Source organism: Nannobrachium achirus (genome assembly GCF_963921795.1).
Source record: "Nannobrachium achirus genome assembly, chromosome: 3".
NCBI classification, from domain to species: domain Eukaryota; kingdom Metazoa; phylum Chordata; class Actinopteri; order Myctophiformes; family Myctophidae; genus Nannobrachium; species Nannobrachium achirus.
Genome location: NC_137812.1, coordinates 57,149,171 through 57,170,741, shown reverse-complemented (window position 1 = coordinate 57,170,741; position 21,571 = coordinate 57,149,171). Strand labels below are relative to the sequence as shown.

At 42.7% G+C, this 21,571-nt stretch overlaps 1 protein-coding gene across 1 annotated transcript in view; it reads left to right on the top strand.

Annotated features, from left to right (window-relative positions):
• The first annotated feature begins 3,717 nt into the window (after positions 1-3,717).
• Positions 3,718-21,571, top strand: part of cpe (carboxypeptidase E) — a 38,937-nt gene continuing 21,083 nt past the window's right edge. Inside the window, exon 1 of the mRNA XM_080722840.1 lies at positions 3,718-4,097. Within this exon, the coding sequence (XP_080578966.1) occupies positions 3,845-4,097 (253 nt within the window). The 5' untranslated portion in view covers positions 3,718-3,844. The remainder of the gene's footprint in view (positions 4,098-21,571) is intronic.

The window sequence follows — 21,571 nt, the reverse complement described above, 5'->3', positions numbered from 1 at the left end:
CACACACACACACACACACACACACACACACACACACACACACACACACACACACACACACACACACACACACACACACACCACACACACATCTTCATGGACTGAAGCATGAGGCTGTGAATCCCTCTGTTTACCTCTGGGCCCACTTCCTCACAGAGAAATGAGCTGAATGATTAAGCACTGTGTGTGTTTTAATATTTTAAATGATTAAAACATGCTGATTTGTGAACTGTTGAGCAATATGAGCAAATGTTTTATATTTATAATGAGGAAGTCGTCAAAACGCTCTGTGATATATCTCTCATGCTGGAATAAATACAAGCCTAAACAGATGGTTGACTGTGTGTTTGTAAAAATGGCTAGTGTTTGTAGCCATTAAAGTCTATGTGGTTCTTGTAAGAAAACAAGTAATGCAAAACAAACTAAATGCTGTTTGTTTTTTTTGTTCTTATTCTTTTGGCCATTCAGGGCTCGAACAGCCACAAAGAAAAAAGCTCTCTCTGAACCTAGAGCCCTGGGCTTTGAGACACCTCACAATATAGAAGATACAAGATACTTGTATTGCCAGAATTTGCCACACAACCAGGTTGGAGGTATATAGTTTCAGTGCAGAAATTGTTGCAGCTCTGACATAACAAGGAACCGGACATAAAATAAATACACCTCAACCTGCATTGTTACAATCAATTTCCAGGGTGGTTCCTGTCTTATGTAATCCTTTTTGTTCTCCTCAAACACCTGCTGCCAGAACTGTCCAGCAGGGACATGAAGGAGCACCCTGTGGAGCACCCTGTGGAGCCAACAGGTCCGCCACTATTTCTATGTATTTCAACTGCTCTACATGCTTCTTCCACTTTCCACTTGCCACCTGTCTCCCATGCTCCAACACGTTCACCCTGGAGATAACCATCAATTTCTCTTGCATATGGTGGTTGTCTCCTGCTCTTTACTATTCTTTGTTTCCTTGTCAGAGCCTCTGCCATCAACCTCTTGATCCTCTGGTCTCTGTTGCAGAGTGGAGATCTACTGATCTATACACTTTGCTTCTTCATCTTCCTCAAGCACTGTCAGAGCCTTGGCTGCCAACCTCTTGCAGTGTGGCGATCTCTGGGCTTTCCTGTTCTTTGCTTCCTCTTCTTCCTCAAACTTTGCCAAGGATGCCTCCTCTCTTGCTTTCATCTTTTCCTTGCCAAAAGAGATTTGATGAAACCCAGCTGGTACAGAAATGTCCTCTGTGATGTGCTGTTGTTTCAGGAGTCCTGAAACACTGTCCTGAATCAGGACAGTGTTCAACTCAGTTTTCTCTAGAAACCTCTCAACTTTGTCCTTTTCCAGGATTTTTTCCTGTTTGCTTTGCCAATAATCAAGTTCCTCTTTCTTTCTCAAACAGCAAGCTCTTTGTCTCCTCTGTCTGAAAGGAAAGTCTATTTTACAGGGTGGCAATCTCATGGTCTTTCACTATGTTTGTGCCCTCATATTCTTCAAGCTTCACCACTGATGGCACCTCTGATTCCTTCAACTCTCTCCTCAGGTCATTGATCGTCTGGCTCTGTGTTGTAAAGTAACTTTGGAAGTGCTGAGCTCTGAGCCGCTGGTTGAGTTTGATGTTCACATCTCTCAACGCATCCTTCATCTCAGCCTCTAGGTACTCCTATATGTGAATTTTAAATAATAGCCATCCTTTAAACGTATTTAAGAGTGTTGTACATGCAAATCTTTTACAATTATATTTTCACCACTGGGTGTGTCTGTCTTTCAGGGTGCCCGCAATCTGGGAACTCATTCAGTTCAAAAAATCTATACATACACCAGTAAGACTCCCTAATCGGGAGATAAGCGACCGTTGGTCGCTTATCTCCACAAATAGGCCAAAAGTTTGTTTTACCAATTATTACACTCTATGTGAACATTTACATCAACAAATCCCAAGTACTGGTTTTTAGGGGTGCTGAGTGTGGCGCAGCAGCGTGTCATGCATTTTCTGCAGGGCCTTGTCACACCTTTGCCCTGCTCATATCTCCGCATCAGTATGACATCACACTGCTGACATCAGTATGACATCACACCGTACACAAAAGACCCTTATATAAGACCGGCATTATCTACCGACAGATTAGTAACAAGATGTCAAAACCGTTGAAGGTTTAATCTCCAGATATGGAGATAACCAACACATCCCTCCATATATGGAGATAACCGACGAATCTCACTAAGTCTGACCTCACAAGCCCCATATTTGGACACGAACAACATATAACTCCATATATAGAGACATAGCTGCTGACATCAGTATGACATCACACTGCTGACATCAGTATGACATCACACCGTACACAAATGACCCTTATATAAGACCGGCATTATCTACCGACAGATTAGTAACAAGATGTCAAAATCGTTGAAGGTTGAATCTCCAGATATGGAGATAACCAACACATCCCTCCATATATGGTGTGATGTCATACTGATGTCAGCAGTGTGATGTCATACTGATGCGGAGATATGAGCAGGGCAAAGGTGTGACGTGTGACCGACGGACGGACGGCCGGTGGAGGTTTTGATACTAAACTGCGACCTAACGGTCGCAATTACATCTATACATATATATTTTTTTTTAAACATCATTTCAACGTTTCAATAACAGGAAATCAGGCTTGGCTGTGCCTCTTTATGCAGATTTTCTTGTTTTCTGCTCCTATTCAAAACAGTGATCCTGCTGGCAGCTTTTTATTGCAAATTGAACATCTGTCTTGAGAAATTAGTCTGTGGCTAATCTCGCAAACCGCTGTTTGTCTGTGTGTGTGCCTGTCCAAGAATAATCTCCCAAACCACTTGTCCGATTGGGGGTCGACCATATTGTGAATATTGTGAACACAAAGACAGTGGTGATTGGATGTAGATGATATAACTTCAGACAGATGAAGAAACCTTTTTTTACATAAACTGATGATTTTGACTCAAACTGGGAATCTGATTTTTGTATGAATTGAGTACAAAGGAACCCTAAATTAAACAAGCCAGCAAGCTTTCTTGTGATTGTTATCCTTTTAGTTGACCACCTTGTATCAGTGAACTGTACTGTACTGTACTGTACTGTACTGTCCTGTACTGTACCTTTTCCTATGCAAACGTATAATAAAGTGTTCAATCAATCGATCAATTACTGTAACTGGGGTCACTGATTGATTACTTTATTGACATATTTAAAAGTACACAGTTCAACAATTAAAACCCCCCAAATTGATAACATCTTATTTTAAACATTCAACACCCTATATAGGCTACAAACAACACATGACAGCAGTTAAAATGTAATAATTGTTACCATATTCACAAAAGAACAATTAGCCTTGGTCCATTTACACAAGAGTAGGCTATAGCCTATATTATTCATGCTCCACACACACTACTATGAGATGTGCACATTGACACACAGTGCTGCTGGGCAGAATAGCTCTCCATCCAATGTGGTAATTTTATTTTAATGAGTGATATGGAAATACATGGCTCTTGTAAGGTTCCTCTATCTATGACATGTGCTTTACTGTACTAGGCCACACCTCTAAAGCAGAGAGAGAGAGAGAGAGAGAGAGAGAGAGAGAGAGAGAGGGCACAGGTACGTAGGCCTACGACATCACACAGATAGAGAGAGAGAGAGGGGGCGAGAGAGAAAGAGAGAGATATTTATAGCCTTACAGCGGAGTTGCAGCAGGGAGATAAAGCTTGGGACCGAGCCGTATTCAAGCTTTAGGGGCTTTAGAGAGAGGGAGAGAGAGAGAGAGAGAGAGAGAGAGAGAGAGAGAGAGAGTGTGTGTATGTGTGTGAGAGGAGGACATTATCAACCATGAAACGCTTCGTGTCGCTGGTTTTACTGGGGACTCTGGCCGCCCTGGCCATCACGGTCAGCGGGGCAGCGCTGGACGACAAGGACAGCATCTCCTTCGAGTACCACCGCTACGAGGAGCTCCGCAAGGCGCTGGTGTCCGTGTGGCTGCAGTGTCCGTCCATCAGCCGCATCTACACTGTGGGGGAGAGCGCCGAGGGCCGCGAGCTGCTGGTCCTGGAGGTGTCCGACAACCCCGGGACGCACGAGCCCGGTGGGTCCGCTTTTACGCACACTGCACAGACTTGACATTGAATATTATAGGCTACTGTAACACACACTGCATGCATAATCTGGTGCCATGCCGAAAAGAAACATGCCCTGTTTATTCATAATGCAGCCTAGGCTATACCTACTGTAGTCAATGGGGTTTTACGCATAGATACAGTAACATCTCAGCGTTCATTTAACTCAAGCGTGTATGCAGGGGTCCATTTTTACACCCATAGTTACACAATATGTCCTTCCTAAAATAGCCTATAAATGAAAATAATGGATAAAGATTTACTTTTTTAATAGCAAACACCTCAGCCCCTCCATCCCCGTTTTGTCTTATTAACGACTTGCAGATCAATAGCGCGCATTTTGACAACCTACATCACGCGCACACACACACTCACACATACTGATAAGGAGGTAGGATCCATCCATCATCCATCCATCCGCAGAAAAAATGATGCCATGATGGTTTCTTGTTGTGTTCAGCTGAACAGCTGAAAGCGGAGCGCAGGTGTTTCGTGTTGTCTGTGGGCCTACGTTAACAGTGACCAGAAGGCATCAGTTCAGAAAGATGCAATCTCTACTAGATAAGATGGGACAGGGAGAAGCCGCCATTTTGCTCGGTGATAAGAATCGTTATCGAGTCGTGATGCTGAATGAACACACTGCCTGCCTTCCAGGCAAATGGAACCTGCAGGCCAGGCAGATGCATGGGTTAAATTGTGCCCTATGGGCTCGTTTTTTATTTTGATCACATCAGATCAGATGTCGTTCCGGTCTTCCGGACAAAGCTGTCACAATGCAGCAAATCTCACTGCAGGGCGTCGAGATGTGGTTTCACAGAGGGTTGAATGATGATCAGTGATGGGCAAATGTGTGAGTTCTGATTATTAAAGCACTTGAGCTGAATGTTAGAAGTGGTTCCGAGGGTTGACAGCTGTCCTTAATGATCTTGTTTGGCCCAGAGATCCAATCTGCTCCCTAAAATGACTTGAGAGTGGAGCAGGGGAAGCACACTCTGCTTTGTTGCAGTTCTCTCAATAGGCCATATGATGAAAGTGGAGACAGATTTCTTCCCAGCAGAAGTAGCCTGTGTGAGGTTCAATTCACCATCATTGGGCCCTGCAACTTGGCATCCCCCTCACAGCATTGCAGTGATCCAGTTGTCAAAACTGGATTGATGATTGGTTTGTGACAGTCCTTTCAGTGAGTGTCGTTTGATGAATTATAAAATAAATTAGCCTTGGTTTAGTAATGGTTAAATCATTTTGTTGTTGATAAGTTAACGTATACCCGTTTAATTTTCTACTACTTTCAGGTAAAACACATATGGGCAGGGCTGGATTAACCTTTGGGCCGGTGGGGCCGTTGCCAGGGGCCCTTGGCTCTCAGGGGCCCTTGGGGGAACTGAGCCGCGTGGTCATTGACAATTAACTAAAATTAAACGTATAAGTTAATTCAAAATCAAATGTGTGGGAGTGGGCCCCTCTGTTGTCTACAGGTGCTTTCTTGGCCCTCAGATGATCCTCATGGCTTAAAATCTGAGCTGGGTAGTGCGCGTCGGGAGGGAGAGGGGTTATGGTGGGGGGGGGGGGCTAAAAAACTGTCGGGCGGGGGTTAATCCGTCCATGCATATGGGCTCATGGCAACATCCAAAAGACCTACAGCAGTCTACATGCTCTGCATAGGTTTCATGCTATTAAGTTGGAGTGAAATCCTACTGTAGATCAGCTCTCCTGCATAGAAGATGTAGTGCTTCGAACCAACAAAGGTTGGGCCTGTTGATATCAGACGTTTCTATGCAAACTAGACTACGTCATTGTAGTCGCCACCCGGTGAGGTGAACATTAACAGGGTGCTGGCAGGATGGACGACCGCCAGTAGCCTTTTTCCCTCGTAGTGCTAATGAGGCTTTTTCTTTTGGAAAAACATAAGAAACCACATCGGCCGAGAGAGGAAACACAAAACATACAATAAAAGCTACTTCTGTGCCTTATCCCTTCAAATAGCCCACTGGATCGTGGACCAATTTTGTTGCGAGTGAATTAATAGGTTTTGGTTCCTACATTTTGTTTTCTTAATTATTATTTAATTTATTCATGAATACAAAATACTTTTCAAAAGTAAGTAATTTCATGAGTAAATATAAATACAATCAAAGAAATGCCATAAATTAGAAAACATTGTTTAAGAAGTAGTGAAAATAGCAGATCTACAAGCTCATAACGCGGCATGAAGCGACACGTTGTGTGCTTGTAGCTATGGTGGTTTCACTAGCTTGGGTCCCCCGGGCAAACGTTCTCTTTTGTGTCTTGAGCTAAAAAGTTAAAGAAGCACTGAAATAGCCCCTTTGAGGGGCACTATAATACTGTTTTTACAGGGGAATTATCCTCAGATTTGGAAAGCCCAGTGGTCATTGCTTCATAATTTCAACAGTTATATTTAAAGAAAAGGAAAGGAAAAAGGCTGAGCCAAGGAAAGTCATTCATCTTTCAACGGTCATCACCAGAAGCTCTTAACAGCAGGTTTTTACATCCTTGTCCAGGGGCGTCACAAGGGGTAGGAAAGTGGGACTGAGTTACCAGGGCCCAAGGTGGAGGGGCCCTAGTAACTTTAGCTGTTGAAAAATAGCAGATATACAAGCTCACAGCGCGGCACCGAGTGCCGCGCTGCGAGCTTGTAGATCTGCTATTTTTGAAAAGTCGTGAAAATGTGTGCAAATCTTTGAATATGTAATTTTGCTTCCGGGGGGTCCCTGGAACTAAATATTTTGAGATGGGGGTCCGTGGCCAAATTCATATCATTTTGTGGGTCCTTCTCATGAAAAAGTAAATTTGAGCATCACTGACATGGAAACATGGGTTTCTTGCACACATTTTCACAATTTTTCAAAAATAGCAGATCTACAAGCTTGCAGCGCGGCACTCGGTGCCGCGCTGTGAGCTTGTATATCTGCTATTTTTCAATAGTTAACATTCATGGGGGGCCCGCAGTGAATCCTTGTACCCAGGGCCCAGAGTTTGGTGTGACGCCCCTGTCCTTGTCTCCCTGTTTGAACCCAGGGTCAGCGCCTGTGCTGTAGCTTATGGTCAATACACTGTACTGTTATACAATCTTCAAAGTGCCAAGGAATGAGAATGATCCTAAATGTAGCTAGAGCTGTCGCGATTATGACATTTTACATGACGATTAATTGTGCACTCAAATAATTGCGATAAACGATTTAATTGTGTTTTTGTCGTTGACAATTACATTTCTGTTCGGCTTTTAGGATTTGATGGCAGATATGACACAATCTAAATATACAAAGAAATGACTGACATATTTGACAACAACTTTATACTTACAAAAGAACATTGATAGTGGTAATAGTGATCTACAAGCTCACAATGTGTCTCGATGCGACGGACGCGTTGACATAGAAACGTTTATGACAAAATAATTGTGATTATGTCAAATAATTGCGATTAAACGATTACCGTGTGTAATAATCGTGACAGGCCTAAATGTAGTTTCAGGATTTTTTTTGTCTCGACACAGGGATGTCCTCTGGTCTTATAGGCCTTTTCTCAGTTTGCTCACAGTGATTTGCAAACAAACTGTAACATAGACATTTAGGGGGCCATAAACATGAACTGACCTTGAGGCAGGGCCTGGAAAATAGGATTGTTAAATACCGTAGATATAGCGTGTGAATGAAACAGTGAAGTTCGGGGAAAAAGTCTGATCATCTGCACTAAATTTATTGTGAGAATAGAGCTAAATAGAATTCATCATCCACACGAGTGGGAATGTGCCGTTGGTTTCGCTGTGGTCGAATGAATAGAATAGCGTAAAAACATTATTGTCCACATGTGTGGAAATGTGCCTCTGGCTTCACTGTGGTACAATAAAATCAAAAACAGGTGGAGGTACAATAAATACACAATCAAACACCTCCCACACACAAGTACAGCAGGCCAAGTTTCGAACAGTACAATAAGTCAGCACTAAGGTTTTCCTGTTTTACATTTTGCTTTTGAGATGGTCATGATGACTGTCGTGTTCTGAGGCCTTTGCTTTGAAAGTTGTAACCCTATGCTATATACAGTATACACAGGGCCAGGGGTATGTACCTTTAATTTGCCTTTAAGAGTTGGCGGGCTGAGAGGGGGATTATGGGATACGCTTGGTGCGTTGTGGTTGTTCTTGTCAGGGAGAGAACAGTGTGTGACGGATGTTACAAGCAGTGATCTATTTTATTTTATTACGAGTGATACTAAGTTAGAACCTTGGCTGTTCACATTTCCTACTGGAATATATTTTGTTTATTAAAACCACAAGTTCTCCAGCACGGACTCCTTGCTTCTTTTAACATTGAAGAACAAGTTAAGGATTACTCTGTCAAGAAGAGGAGGACGGTGGTTATAAAGTGACCCAAGAAGCACCTGATTGGTGTTATTGTTGTCTCTCCATTGTCCAAAACATCTTTTAAATGTTGTGACTTGCCTGCTATCTTTTAGAATCTAGATGGGATTTTAAATTATTTCGTTTATTGACTTTCATTAGGTAAAGGACCTCCATTTCAATTGCTTTCGCTCCTAGGGATACTGATTTAAACACGTTTTAGACACGTTATAATACATACATACCAGTAAGACTCCCTAATCGGGAGATAAGCGACCGTCAGGTTGCATACACAAACTTTAGAAGGCAATGGTAGCCAATCAGGAGGGAATATGGGAAATGGGACAGATCCATGTTGATTACATGACTTTAGAGATACTGTGCGGGGCTTTGTGTGATATTAGGGCAAAATCTGTAGGAGCAGTGTCCAAAAATGTGTTTGAAAGGTGAATTGATTCATTTTTACTCTCTTGGGACCCCCTGAAACGTACCTATGGACCCCTACGGGTCCCAGGATCCCACTTTGAAAAACAGATAACATGTTTTCATTCCAGTTACATTTCAGGAAAATGCATCTCAAAGCATGCACAGAATGCCTTTAGATGACAGTTACATCCTGCTCCTGACCTGCATGCATGCTGTTCGGTGTGTTTCATGTCTACGCGCACAAAGAATGATGTTAGGGTCAGGATACAATTAGGCTTCCAGTGGTGAACATTAACGCTGTGTGTGTGTGTGTGTGTGTGTGTGTGTGTGTGTGTGTGTGTGTGTGTGTGTGTGTGTGTGTGTGTGTGTGTGTGTGTGTGTGTGTGTGTGTGTGTGTGTGTGTGTGTGTGTGTGTGTGTGTGTGTGTGATGTGTGCTATCTGAGCATTGAGCGCTTGCTTCCTCCGCCTGAAACACAAGTCTTGTGTTTACAGCTGACATGGTGACCGTGTGTACGTAGCGAATAAGCCTGTAATCGTCTGGTGGGCGTACGGTACGCAAGCATGAGTCACAGTAGCAGAGTGGAGTCCTTATTACTACCAGATGAGTTTCCAAAAGGCCCAGCCTCCCGTCACCGTGGGCAACCTCCCTTTCCTCCCTTTCCTCCCCCTCCACCATGCCTCCTCCCTGGCTGCTCTCTCTCCCCTCACCTCTGTCAAACAAGAAACATGCAGGGGGAGAAGGAAAGAAGGAGGTTTAACACAGAACGAGAGGAGCACAAAGAGGCAAGAGTCCCATGCCCAAAACAAATGCATCTCTACAGCAGTGGTTCTCAACCTTTTCAGGCCGAGACCCCCAAAATAATCACATTTTAAGTGGGGAACCCCCCCCCCACCCTGACGAACACTTAAGAGTTGAGGCATTACATTTTGTATAACACGGTTCTATTGTGAAAATAGCCGATCTACATTCTCTGAGGCGTTGTGAGCATGTTGATTGGCTATTTTCACAATTTCATCATCTCATTTTTGACAATTTGACCAATGTTTCATTTGTAATTTTAAGTAGTACTCTATTAAAAAGTTGATACTTTAGAAATGTGCATATACCCTCAATACACTTTGGTTTGTTTACTGTTGAGTGAGAAAACAATGTTGTACATTAAGCTAATCATCTGGGGACCCCCCAAAATAATTTGGGGACCCCCCTGGGGGTCCCGACCCACAGGTTGAGAACCACTACTCTACTACTACTACTACTGTAAAAAATATGCAAATGGTGGGCAAAATATTTCTCATAGATGTATTTCCCTGGAAACGTGAATTTGAAATGGAATACATGTTTGTTATGGTGGTCTTTCGAGGTGCCCTGCAGCCATTTCATATTCTCTAACTAGCTAAGGTGAACCGGAAACAGCGGTTGCTGGGGCAACAGATCGGCTTAGTGCAGTGATCTCTGCAGTGATTGGCTGCCTGTCTGGATGTGGAGGGACCGGTTGTCCTGAGCTCGTGCATCTGTCAGTAAGCAGCAGCCATCTGCCACAGCACTGCGCCTGCGTTGCATTATAGCCAAGAGTGTAAACACAAGCATTGCCTACCAGCATATGGAGTTACAGTAGACTGGAGAATAGAGAATACAGGGTTCTCTCTTCATCTAAAACAAAACAAAATATTCCACTTTTAGAAATCAGACAGGCATGACTGAATCTCCATAACAAAGAAATCGAATTCATAGTATTCTCATGAAGTATTTTCATGTGACAAAATGTCAGTGTCATACAACATCGGAAACTATAGACGACATGCAAAAGAAAAGAAAAAACAAAACCCCCCTGTTTAGTTAAATGGATGTGTACTTGCTTTTAATAACAAAGTGAACATATTAGTAAATTACTCATGACCTAAGAAGCATACAATTAGACATAAGAAAACAGTTCCTCCAAGAATTTTACTTGGACTGAGTAAGACTTCACTAACCCTAATCTCATAGAGGGACCTTTGTAAATATCAGTAACCCCCCAAAAATCTGGTTTTCACCCATAGAAACCTGGTAGCATAACGTGTCTTTCCACGCACGCACATATGCACGCACGCACGCACGCTAAAAGTGGTTCTTTGACTGGTAATGAGAGGGGAACCTCTTTTGGTGCTATATAGCAACTCGACCAAGTAACAAAGTCCCCAGGACGTTTTTGTGTTATCCTTTTAGCCTTAATGTCTGACTGTACCTCGTGCTGTTTACATCTCTGACTAATAAAGTATTCAATGAACCTCCAGTGATGCTACTAGCCCTGCATCCTGAGTCCCTGACCCATTTTTTTTTTTAAAGGACTCATTAAACTAAGCATCTCTGCATCCCCAGGATCCTTCCTGCTATTAATCATTTCACTGCACCAGCTGAGCTGCATGTGGTGGAGTCTCCACAGCTGTGCGTACTGGCATTATTGATGAGATGATTGAGTTTGTCTTGTAAATCCATGCTTCTGTCCATTTATTAACTACATACAAGTAGCTATTTGCCACTATTTGTTTAAATTAAAATCCTTTTTGATGTTTTTGCCGTTGATACATAAAGTGTGTGTCGTCGCGGAACCCATAAAATAATTCTGGGACCCATTTGAATGGCCACCTGTGGGTCCTGGGACCCATTACATTGAAAACCTAGCAACATCACTGAACCTCCAAGAATCACTGAAGAACCACCTTTTTAAAGGGTTCATCTGTGGTTTGGCATTTTGTAAAAAAAAAAAACTAAAAACTAAAGTAAAGTCACGCAGTTAATCTTGCTGTCGTTTTGAGACTATAAAGGGAATCAGTAACCTAAAAAAGAAAAGCCGACCACTGCTACTGAGGTTCTGGAGATAGATCCCTCGACTCCCTGAGTCTGGAAAATGTTCAAGGCCTCTGCTTTGGGGTAAAGCAGTGTCTCACAGCAGTAGGCTGTCTGTCTCTGTTCTAGTGGTGCAGTAGTGCTGTGCTGTGTGCATGAGGCAGACCATGTCCACCCCAGATCCCCTTTATGATGTATTAGGCTTTATGAGGCAGAGGCTGTCGTAATATGCTGCAGTACTGGCATGTTCTATGGGACTATAGAGGGGGGAGTGTTTCTGTGTAATTAGGGCTGTCACAATTATTACATAATCGTCTAATTGTGATTATTTGACATTATCGCAATTATTTTGTCATAATCGTCATAATCGTGAATGTTGAAAAATGTCAGAAATAGTGGAAATAGCAGATCTACAAGCTCACAACGCGTCGCGATGCGATGCGTTGTGAGCTTGTAGATCGGCTATTTCCACTATCAATGTTATTTTTTAAGTAGTAAGTTGTCAAATATGTCAGTAATGTATTTGTATATTTAGGTTATGTGTCATATCTACCATGTGCAACTTCAAAGCCTAAAAGCCAAACAGAAATGTAATTATCAACAACAAATACACAATTAAATCGTTAATCGCCAATTATTTGAGTGACAATTAATCGTCATGTAAAATGTCATATCGTGACAGCCCTAAGTACTGGCATGTTCTATGGGACTATAGAGGTGGGAGTGTTTCTGTGTAATCCTGCTGTTAATACACTTACAGACTCACAGCATGGCTGGACAGAGACATACAACATGATGTATATGGTCATACATCATCTCTATGACATGTGGAGTTTATGAAAACATGGAAATATTATAAGGGAAGAGAATATTACTGAATAGAATACAATCGATCTGATCTGATATATAGGGAAGAGCCCAGTATAGAATAGAATATAATTATCTGGGTCCCATCCTATTTTACAGTACACTTTAAGACATAATAAGACAGGGAAGAGCCCAGTATAGAATAGAATAGAACTAGACCTTACCCGTACAAAGATATGTGCTCCAAAATATGTGTGGGTTGTGGGGAAAGTTACTGTAACTGGTGCGTGCGTGAGAATATGTGGGAGCATCATAATGTAAGGAGCAGCCCATGGAGGAGTGTATTTATGATTTCCATACCCGTTGGAAGATGACCCGGTGCATGCATGACCCATGCGAGAGAGAGAGAGAGAGAGAGAGAGAGAATGTGTGTCTCTTCACTGCAACATTCCTAACTGTGAGAGAGGTGTGTGTGGGGCTATGGGATCCCATGGCCTGGAGGAACAGACCGTAACCCTGACAACAGGCTGAGCTGAACAGGCTGTGCTGTACAGAAGTGGTGAAGAAACGCTAATAAATAGCTTGAATTTGGTCAATTTGGGAAAAATGAAAATCGGGCTCCGTCAGCGTCTGTATAATGCTAATGGCCAATGCCATGTGAAAATTGGGATCAGTTGCTGAAGAGATAAAGGTGGAAATGCATTGTGACTGACCTACTGACTGACTGACTGACTGACTGACCTCTCTCTCTAATTATATAATGGATTATCTGGGTCCCATCCTATTTTACAGTACACTTTAAAGGAGCTATAGTCAACTTTTTCATTGTAGGGCCGACACTTTGTTTACATCCTAGTCTATAGACTAGAATGTAAACAAAGTGTCGGTCTGACAATGGCCAAAATGATTATTTTATCATTATTTTACGCTTTTTGTGGTCATTTTTTAATAGAAACACATATATGAAGCTTAATGTAAACAAAGTGTCGGTCTGACAATGGCCAAAATGATTATTTTATCATTATTTTACGCTTTTTGTGGTCATTTTTTAACTCATCTAGTGCCGTTTGCGTGATGTCACGCAATAAGTACTAGAGTACTTACAGTGCCAAATGCGTGATGTCGCGCAAAAAGTAATAAATTACTGTAACGTTGAGTACATTACCGAGTAGAATGGCCGGATGTCCGGAGACGAAAATCCGCGCTGATTTGTCATCATCACGGCTCCACGAGCACACAATAGTCATCCCATAACATTGAGGTGGACGGCCGATCTCATCTTTAATGTCCATTATCTCAAAACAACACTTTAGAAGCGAAGATGGAGGCAGATGCTCGCTTATATAACACATGTATAAACGCTCCATTGCAATCCAGCATGGCACCACGTAAACAATGATCGGTTCCGGCGCACGACCCGATGACGTCAGACCGGAAGTGATCACGCTGTGGCACTTCTGGCTTTCAAAATAAGAGAGTGCAAGCGGATGGAGCCTGCGTGAGGCACTCTGGACATCATTGCGACCGAAAATCGCGGGCACAAAATGAGTTAATAGAAACACATATATGAAGCTTATTTTTTTATAAAATATTTTCAAAACATTATTTTCATTTTAGCATCCGTTTTTTCAAGAAAAAGTTGACTATAGCTCCTTTAAGACATAATAAGACAGGGAAGAGCCCAGTATAGAATAGAATTATCTGATAGGGAAGAGCCCAGTAAAGAATTGAATTGAATTGATCTGAATTGGCATCTTTATTGACAATGATAAAACAAAAAACATGCAGCTGCACTGCATACCACTGTCAAAAGGATGAACACAAAGAAAGCTAAAAGCTTCTTTCCATTGCAGTCCTTTAGTGTGAACTGAGCGTGTAAGCTGTATGTAAACTGAGAGTTATGGATGAGGTGTTTGTGTGTGTGTGTGTGCGCGCGTGCGTGCGTGCGTGCGTGCGTGTGTGTGTGTGCAGTTGCTCACATAAATAGAATAGAACGTTCTTATCTGATAGGGAAGAGCCCATGTGTAGAACATATCATATCTGATAAGGGAGAGCCTGGTATAAGAACAAAATGGAATAGAATGATCTGATCTCATCTGATATGAACAAGCCCAGTATGCTGTACGGTGGAATAGAACAGAATAGAACATGCTGAAAACAGACACATCAGCCACCAGAAAAGAACAACGGGCAGGCAAAAGACAGCAAGAACAGGGATGACGAGTGAGTCGGAGAGAGAGGACGGGATGGAGGGAGAGAGAGAGAGAGGAGGAAACAGGAGACGGATAGCAGTGACTGAGAAGAGGGGCTGTGGGAATAAGGGAGAGGAGTAGAGGGGGAATGAAGGGGAGTGGGGGGAGTGGGGGGGAGGCGGATGAGAGCAAAAGCATCAGTCGGGGGTCATCTATTATACATCACACACCCACGTGTCCCCCACCCGCTTCCATCCCTCCCTCCTCTTCCTCTGCTCCATTTTTCCACTGCCCATCTGAAAATAGCAGACCTACAAGCTCACAATGCGTCGCGATGCGGCGCATTGTGAGCTTGTAGATTGGCTATTTTCCTCTCCTTCCAGTCTCTGCCTTGTGCCCTCTTCGTGCCGTCTGTCTTACTCGTCCCGGGCCTCGTCTTCGCTCGGTTCCTGAGTAATATATAATAATATAACGGGCATAATGTGAGATGTACTGTACCAGTCAGCCAGATGGCACAGAAAAACAATGATCGGAACCTGAGTTACGTTTGTTGCATGAAAGAGGGAATTCTTAGTGCTCCAGCATTGTATTTTCGTGCTCCAAAAAATGATATTTCAGATACAGACTGATTTTTTTCAGCAAAGCAGATCAGATATACTGTATGTCACATTATGTTCACATTAAGTCTGATTCCAGTTTCGTGCACCAAAAACTGTTGAACTGCAAGGTCCCAATGCATTGTGAGTTTATAGACTGCTTATTTTTGATGAGCGACACCTGCACGAAAATAAATATAACAGGGCTTTTGGTGGTATATGGATATATGACATCATTCATATTCATGTCCAACCACAACAGAAGTGTGGCCCTCATTAGCAATTCATTCTTTCTCATTTAGGAGTCAGACCTGCTTTGATGTTTTTTTTTGTGTGCTTGACTGCTTGTGTGATTAATATACACATATATAAGTGTGTGTGTGTGTGTGTGTGTGTGTGTGTGTGTGTGTGTGTGTGTGTGTGTGTGTGTGTGTGCGCGTGTGCGTGTGTGTGCGTGCGTGCGCTCTGCTGAAAGAGCCACCACATTTTTCATTTGCACAATGATAAGATCTCTTCCATTAACTGTGCTTTTCTTTTAGTGATCGCGTGTCTGTGTATATTATTGTGTGGTTTTCTGTATAACTGTGTATGGTTGTGTATGTGAGTGTGTGTGCTAAACCCTTGTGTATTGATTTGATAACATAAGGCATCAGTTTATATTACCAAGTTTACTGTCATTAAGAACACAGTGTTTGTAATATGAGTCACCAAAGAGAGAGAGAGAGAGAGAGAGAGAGAGAGAGAGAGAGAGAGAGAGAGAGAGAGAGAGAGAGAGAGAGAGAGAGAGAGAGATTGTGTGTGTGTGTCTTACATACACGAATACAGTGGAAGAGACAAAGAGTGTGATTACAGGAGTCTCACTTGACTTAATTAGTCTCCCTATGCACCTGCATGTGTCAGAGTTGCCACGACAACTGAGATCTTTGTCTCCCTAGTGACGTAACCGTGGCGGCACCCGTTAGCCTGTCCCCTAGGAGACCGTATTGATGACTAAAGGGCTCTGATTGATCATTCACAGATGACTCAGCAAAACGGCACATCCCTGAAGCACAGACCATATGTTGTATGTTTACGTTGGAGGCTGGACGTTATGATGGTATTGATGAGTAGAACACACTTTTGTTGAAAGTGAAAAGAAATGCATTGCATTTAGTTTTTTATTGTCCCTTGTACCACGATCTGATAATGGATTTTCTTTTACCACTTAGTCCAGGGGTCTTCAACAGGGGGTATGGGACCCCTAGGGGTTCTTCAGAGTTACTTCAGGGGGTCCTCCAAATCTTTGTGTGATAGAAGCTTTTTGCCTCCTTTTTGGAGCTGTGTGAAGCACAGGCTCCCTATACGTGGCTGTGTGGGTCTGTGTGTCTGTCTGTCTGTCTGTCTGTGTGTCTGTGTGTATGTAGCCTGAACTTCCTAAACTTCGGCACGCTACTAGTCCCACAGTTTTGCCACCACACACTCGCGCCATATGTCAAATCGACCGGCTTACTCGGGAATCGTGGGCTAGTAACTTGCTAAGAGAAAGGTTCAATAGTTTAATTGATATTAATTTATTAGTGAATTAATTTTCCCCATTGACTTATAATGGGAATCGCAAAAACTCACATTCAATTATTTGTCTCTCACAAACCATAGGGGCTAGAGTTTCAAGACTTGGAGAGGAGGTTCATAATGATTTCAAGGATTAAATAAAAAATAATTGTGTCATTTGGCCGCATGGTGGCGCCATAACACCCCACTTTACGTTTTGGCCTGTAACTCTTGAACCGTAGGTCGGAAAAGTAAAAATATTTTTTCCCTGGATTCCTTGGGTCATGACGCATCTCCCCATATAGGCCACGCCCATTTGCGCCATGATAGATTTTCCGCCATCTTGAATTTTCTCCAAAACACACTTTTTGCTCCTTTTCCTACATATTTTCTTCAAATGTCACAAAAATCGGTACACATGATCCACACACACACACACACACACACACACACACACACACACACACACACACACACACAGCTCCACTTCACACGGGTGTGATTTTTTATATTACTGTAACCACTTGAACCCTAGCGTCCATATTCTGAGAACTTTAGCCAATTTTCGGCAAAGAGGTTTGGGGTAGAGGGGAAAAAGTACAGAGTGAAAGGTCAAGTTTATTAAGTATTGATTGAGTGGTTAAATATCTGAAAATATCTGGTTAAATATCTGAAAACACAAATTGACATGAATCCAAAGTACACTGATGATTGTGCTGTCAAACAATGAAACTATATGGAATCTATGAACAGGTTGTGGGGGACCCTGCTTCATCTCTCTCTCAACTAAGGGGTCCTTGGCCTGAAAACGTTGAAGACCCCTGCTCTGTACTGTATATACTTGCTTGACCAGGGTCCCCCAGGGGCTGTAGTGCTTTATAGTTGCTACTTGTTCCCCTCCTCACAACTTGTTTGCAATGCATTGTGAGCTTGTCGATCTGATATTTTTGCCAAATGCTCACCTATATTATGACAGGCCCAGAACATGGACTGTTTATGTGGTTAAGAAGGTAAATGGAGAATATTTGAATAAAGTATTTATAGTTTGGAAGACATTGACAGCATAGAATGGAAACATTTGCCTTACTATCCAAAGATAAAGAATGAACACAAATGTATAGTTTCTGTGTTTTATATCTATCTATAAATGCGAGAAGTCTCTGCGTGCGTTCGTGTGTCTGTCTGTATGTAATCTGCGTATCTCGAGAACCGTTTGTCCCACCGGCTTCAGATTCGGCATGTGCGTTCCCCGCCGCGGCGCGGAGTGCAGTGCAGTGCAGTGTTTTCCGGAACGGGCACGAAACGTTCGGAATCTCCATATGCGGAGCTGATTGCTCTAAAATGGACGCAGATAGACAGATATCTCCATATATGGGCATAAAATGGACGCAGAATCACAAAGATCTCCATATATTGTATTGTCATCAATATGACATTGTTCTGCCAGGTTTAACATGGGAGAACAATAGGCATCGGCTTCATTGGTTGGCTAAACCTTCCATGATGTTTGTGTCGATGTTCCCATATAAGTGTTGGCACGCACGCAAATTAGAACTAAATTTTGTGTTTTTGAAGCGGTGAAAGCCGCTTCCAAGGAGTGGCTTTGTGTGTCCCCCGACCATATATGGTCATTTCAGTCCAGAATGAACAGGTTTTATCTGTCCGTAAATGTGTGTCCCCCATGTCCATATATGGTCATTTCAGTCCAGAATGAACAGGTTTTATCTGTCCCGTACGTGTGTAAAAAAAATGTCCAATGAGACCATAGTTTGAGGATTGGTCAAGCTTCACATGACAATCCGGCCCTCCAGATAAAATCATTCATTCATTCAGAATTCTGAATTCTGTAGCTCTAGACAATTTTATACTCCGATTCACCTCTTCACTTCAAACCGAGGTTTGATTTTTATTGAACAACTCTGGAACAAGACTCAGGTAATCCGTTTTGATCCACAATTCTGCAGGAGTGTGAAATGTTTCAATGGACCGTTCATCTCAACGAAGCACCGCATTTAACCTGTTATCATGCTGCCGTTGCTGTGGACAACAAGCTGTACTCCTTTGGAGGGTTCGGGAATGACAGCAGACAGATGGATGTGTACATCTTCAACACCGTGTCTTTACGCAGGATGATGTTACCTCCAGTGACAGCGGGAAGAGGAGAGCGTCACCTTGAGGTTCCATCCAAGCGCCGTGGCCACACAGCTGTGTTGATAGAAGATATCAGCTACATCTGGGGAGGAGCGTGTGCTCCCACATGGGATTTCTGTAACGTGCTTTATGCATTTGATATCGACACCCACACATGGTTCAATCCCAGGGTTTCTGGTACAGTTCCAGAGGAAAGGTTCTACCACTCAGCTTGTGTCTTGGGGAAGGTCATGTATATCTACGGAGGATACAACAACACAGTGGATAGACACAATGACTTCTACAAGTTGGACACCATCACAATGTTCTGGTCTTTAATTACAACTAGAGGCACTCCTCCAGCTGCTTCAATATGGCACTCTGCCACCATCATCGGGACAAAAATGTTTGTGTTCGGGGGCCGAGGAGACCAGTGGAACATCAGAGTGTTTGACACAGAGACCAACTGCTGGCTGAGCACACCTTCTGCAAACCTTCTTCCAGAACAACACCTGGGTCATTCAGCCTTTGCCTACAATGGAGAACTGTACATATATGGTGGCTGGTACTCTGGCCCGTACTTCAAAGATCTGTGGAAATACAATCCAGAAACCTTCTGCTGGATGAAGGTTCAGCCCAAGGGAACAGGCCCGTGTTCAGGGATGTGTTTTATGTGCTGTTGCATGGTGGGAGATCGTATCATCCTCTTTGGAGATGAAATGTCACCTGATAAACTGTACATCTTGGACTTGAGTCCTAATCTCAAGACGTTATGCAAGCTAGCAGTTATTCAGTACAACCTGGAGCAGTCAGAACTAACACATAACATCAGGTGGGAACTGGCAGCCATGACTAACCCAGCAGCAAGAGAAGACGCAATAGACCCAGGACAATGATCCACTCGTCCTAGACTCTTTTCCCTCCTGGCCCCCAAACTTAAGAGCGTCTGCCAAATGCCTAAATTGTAAAATTGTGTGCGTGAGCGCTCGCTCGCTCTTGTGCATGTGTGTGCGCACGTTCGTGTGTGTGGTGCGGGAGGCTAGGGGTTACTTGCGAACACTGCTCAATGGCAGCAAGTCACAAGTGGGCAAGTGGCAAGTGGGCTCAACAATGGAATGACAGAAGCGTAAATAAAATGAAGAAAAGATCATTTTTATTTAATTTCATTTAATTTAATTTAATTTTAATACGTCCCAGGCAAACCCTTTTAATTTTAAATGCGTCAAGTGAAAAACAACAAATTCGCGAGAGAGAGAGAGAGAGAGAGGGGGGGGCGGGCGAGAGGTGTATGGAATTCCATGGTATCAGTGGTGTAAAAAGTACGTTTCACACCACTAAGTATCAATAGGCTACTGCTGTTACAAGTTAAAGCCCGACTAGTTTTAAATAATTAAGCATCTAATGTGGGATGGGCATTTTAGAATGTATTACATTTTAATAAAATAACATGTATTAATTCATACATTACAGCATTTAGCTACTGAATGATACTTAATTGAGTTCTCTGAGGAGATCTAAAAATCAAACCTCGGTTCGAAGTGGAGCGGTGAATTTGAGCAGTTCCAGATCTATGTTTTTGATTCTATGCGTTCTAGATCTATGAATTCTATGTGTTCTAGATCTATAACTTCTATGTTTTCTAGATCTATAAATTATATGCGTTCTAGTTCTATATTTTAGAATGATTCTATGTGTTATAGATCTATATTTTTTACATTCTGTGTTCTAGATCTCTCTCTCTCTGTGTGTGTGTGTGTGTGTGTGTGTGTGTGTGTGTGTGTGTGTGTGTGTGTGCACGCGCGCGCGCGCGCGCGTGCACGTGGTAAAAGTCACGCATGCGCAGATCCCGCCGTGCTGACCAACTCGTGCTGACCAACACAATTTTTCAAGTGGACACACAAAGCCACGTACAGGGAGCTCGTGCTAGAGCACACCGCTCCAAAAAATTAACATCCCTTCCTGTACTGTACTCTTACAATATTAGTGCCTATTCTGCGCATATTCAGTTCCACTGTAATGGTTACTGTAGTAGATATTATCTTATTGTGATTGATTATGTGTGTTCGTATGATACATCATGAATGATACAGGATAGCTTGTAAGAGTCTAGATGTCTCTAGGACTGAGTAGCTATTGTTTTGGTAAAGCCTATCTTGTTATGATGGTACAGCTCGTCGCAGAGGCCTTGGAGTCACACAGCCTAACTCTAGTGTCTGACCATTATTCTGGGCAGAACTACATTACCACTGACGACCAGAGTATTAAACTGTACTTCTGTCCATGATATCATGTTACATAAACTTGACCACCACCTAATACATTGTCTTGTCTCCTCATTTTCTCATTGATTATCGATTGATCTGAACTATCTCATTATGGTACTTTAAACAGAATGGGGTTTTTATGGTTCAGTAATGGCTGTTGAAAAATTGATATAGCATTCACAGCGCTGTTAAGAAGTTATTTTTAAAACCAAGTTATGAGCTGATCTGAGTCTAGCCGTCTGGTTCAGGGTGAAGACAGTGGGAAGATTCAGCCTCTGTCTAATCTCTCCATCAAACTCACTGGGTCAAA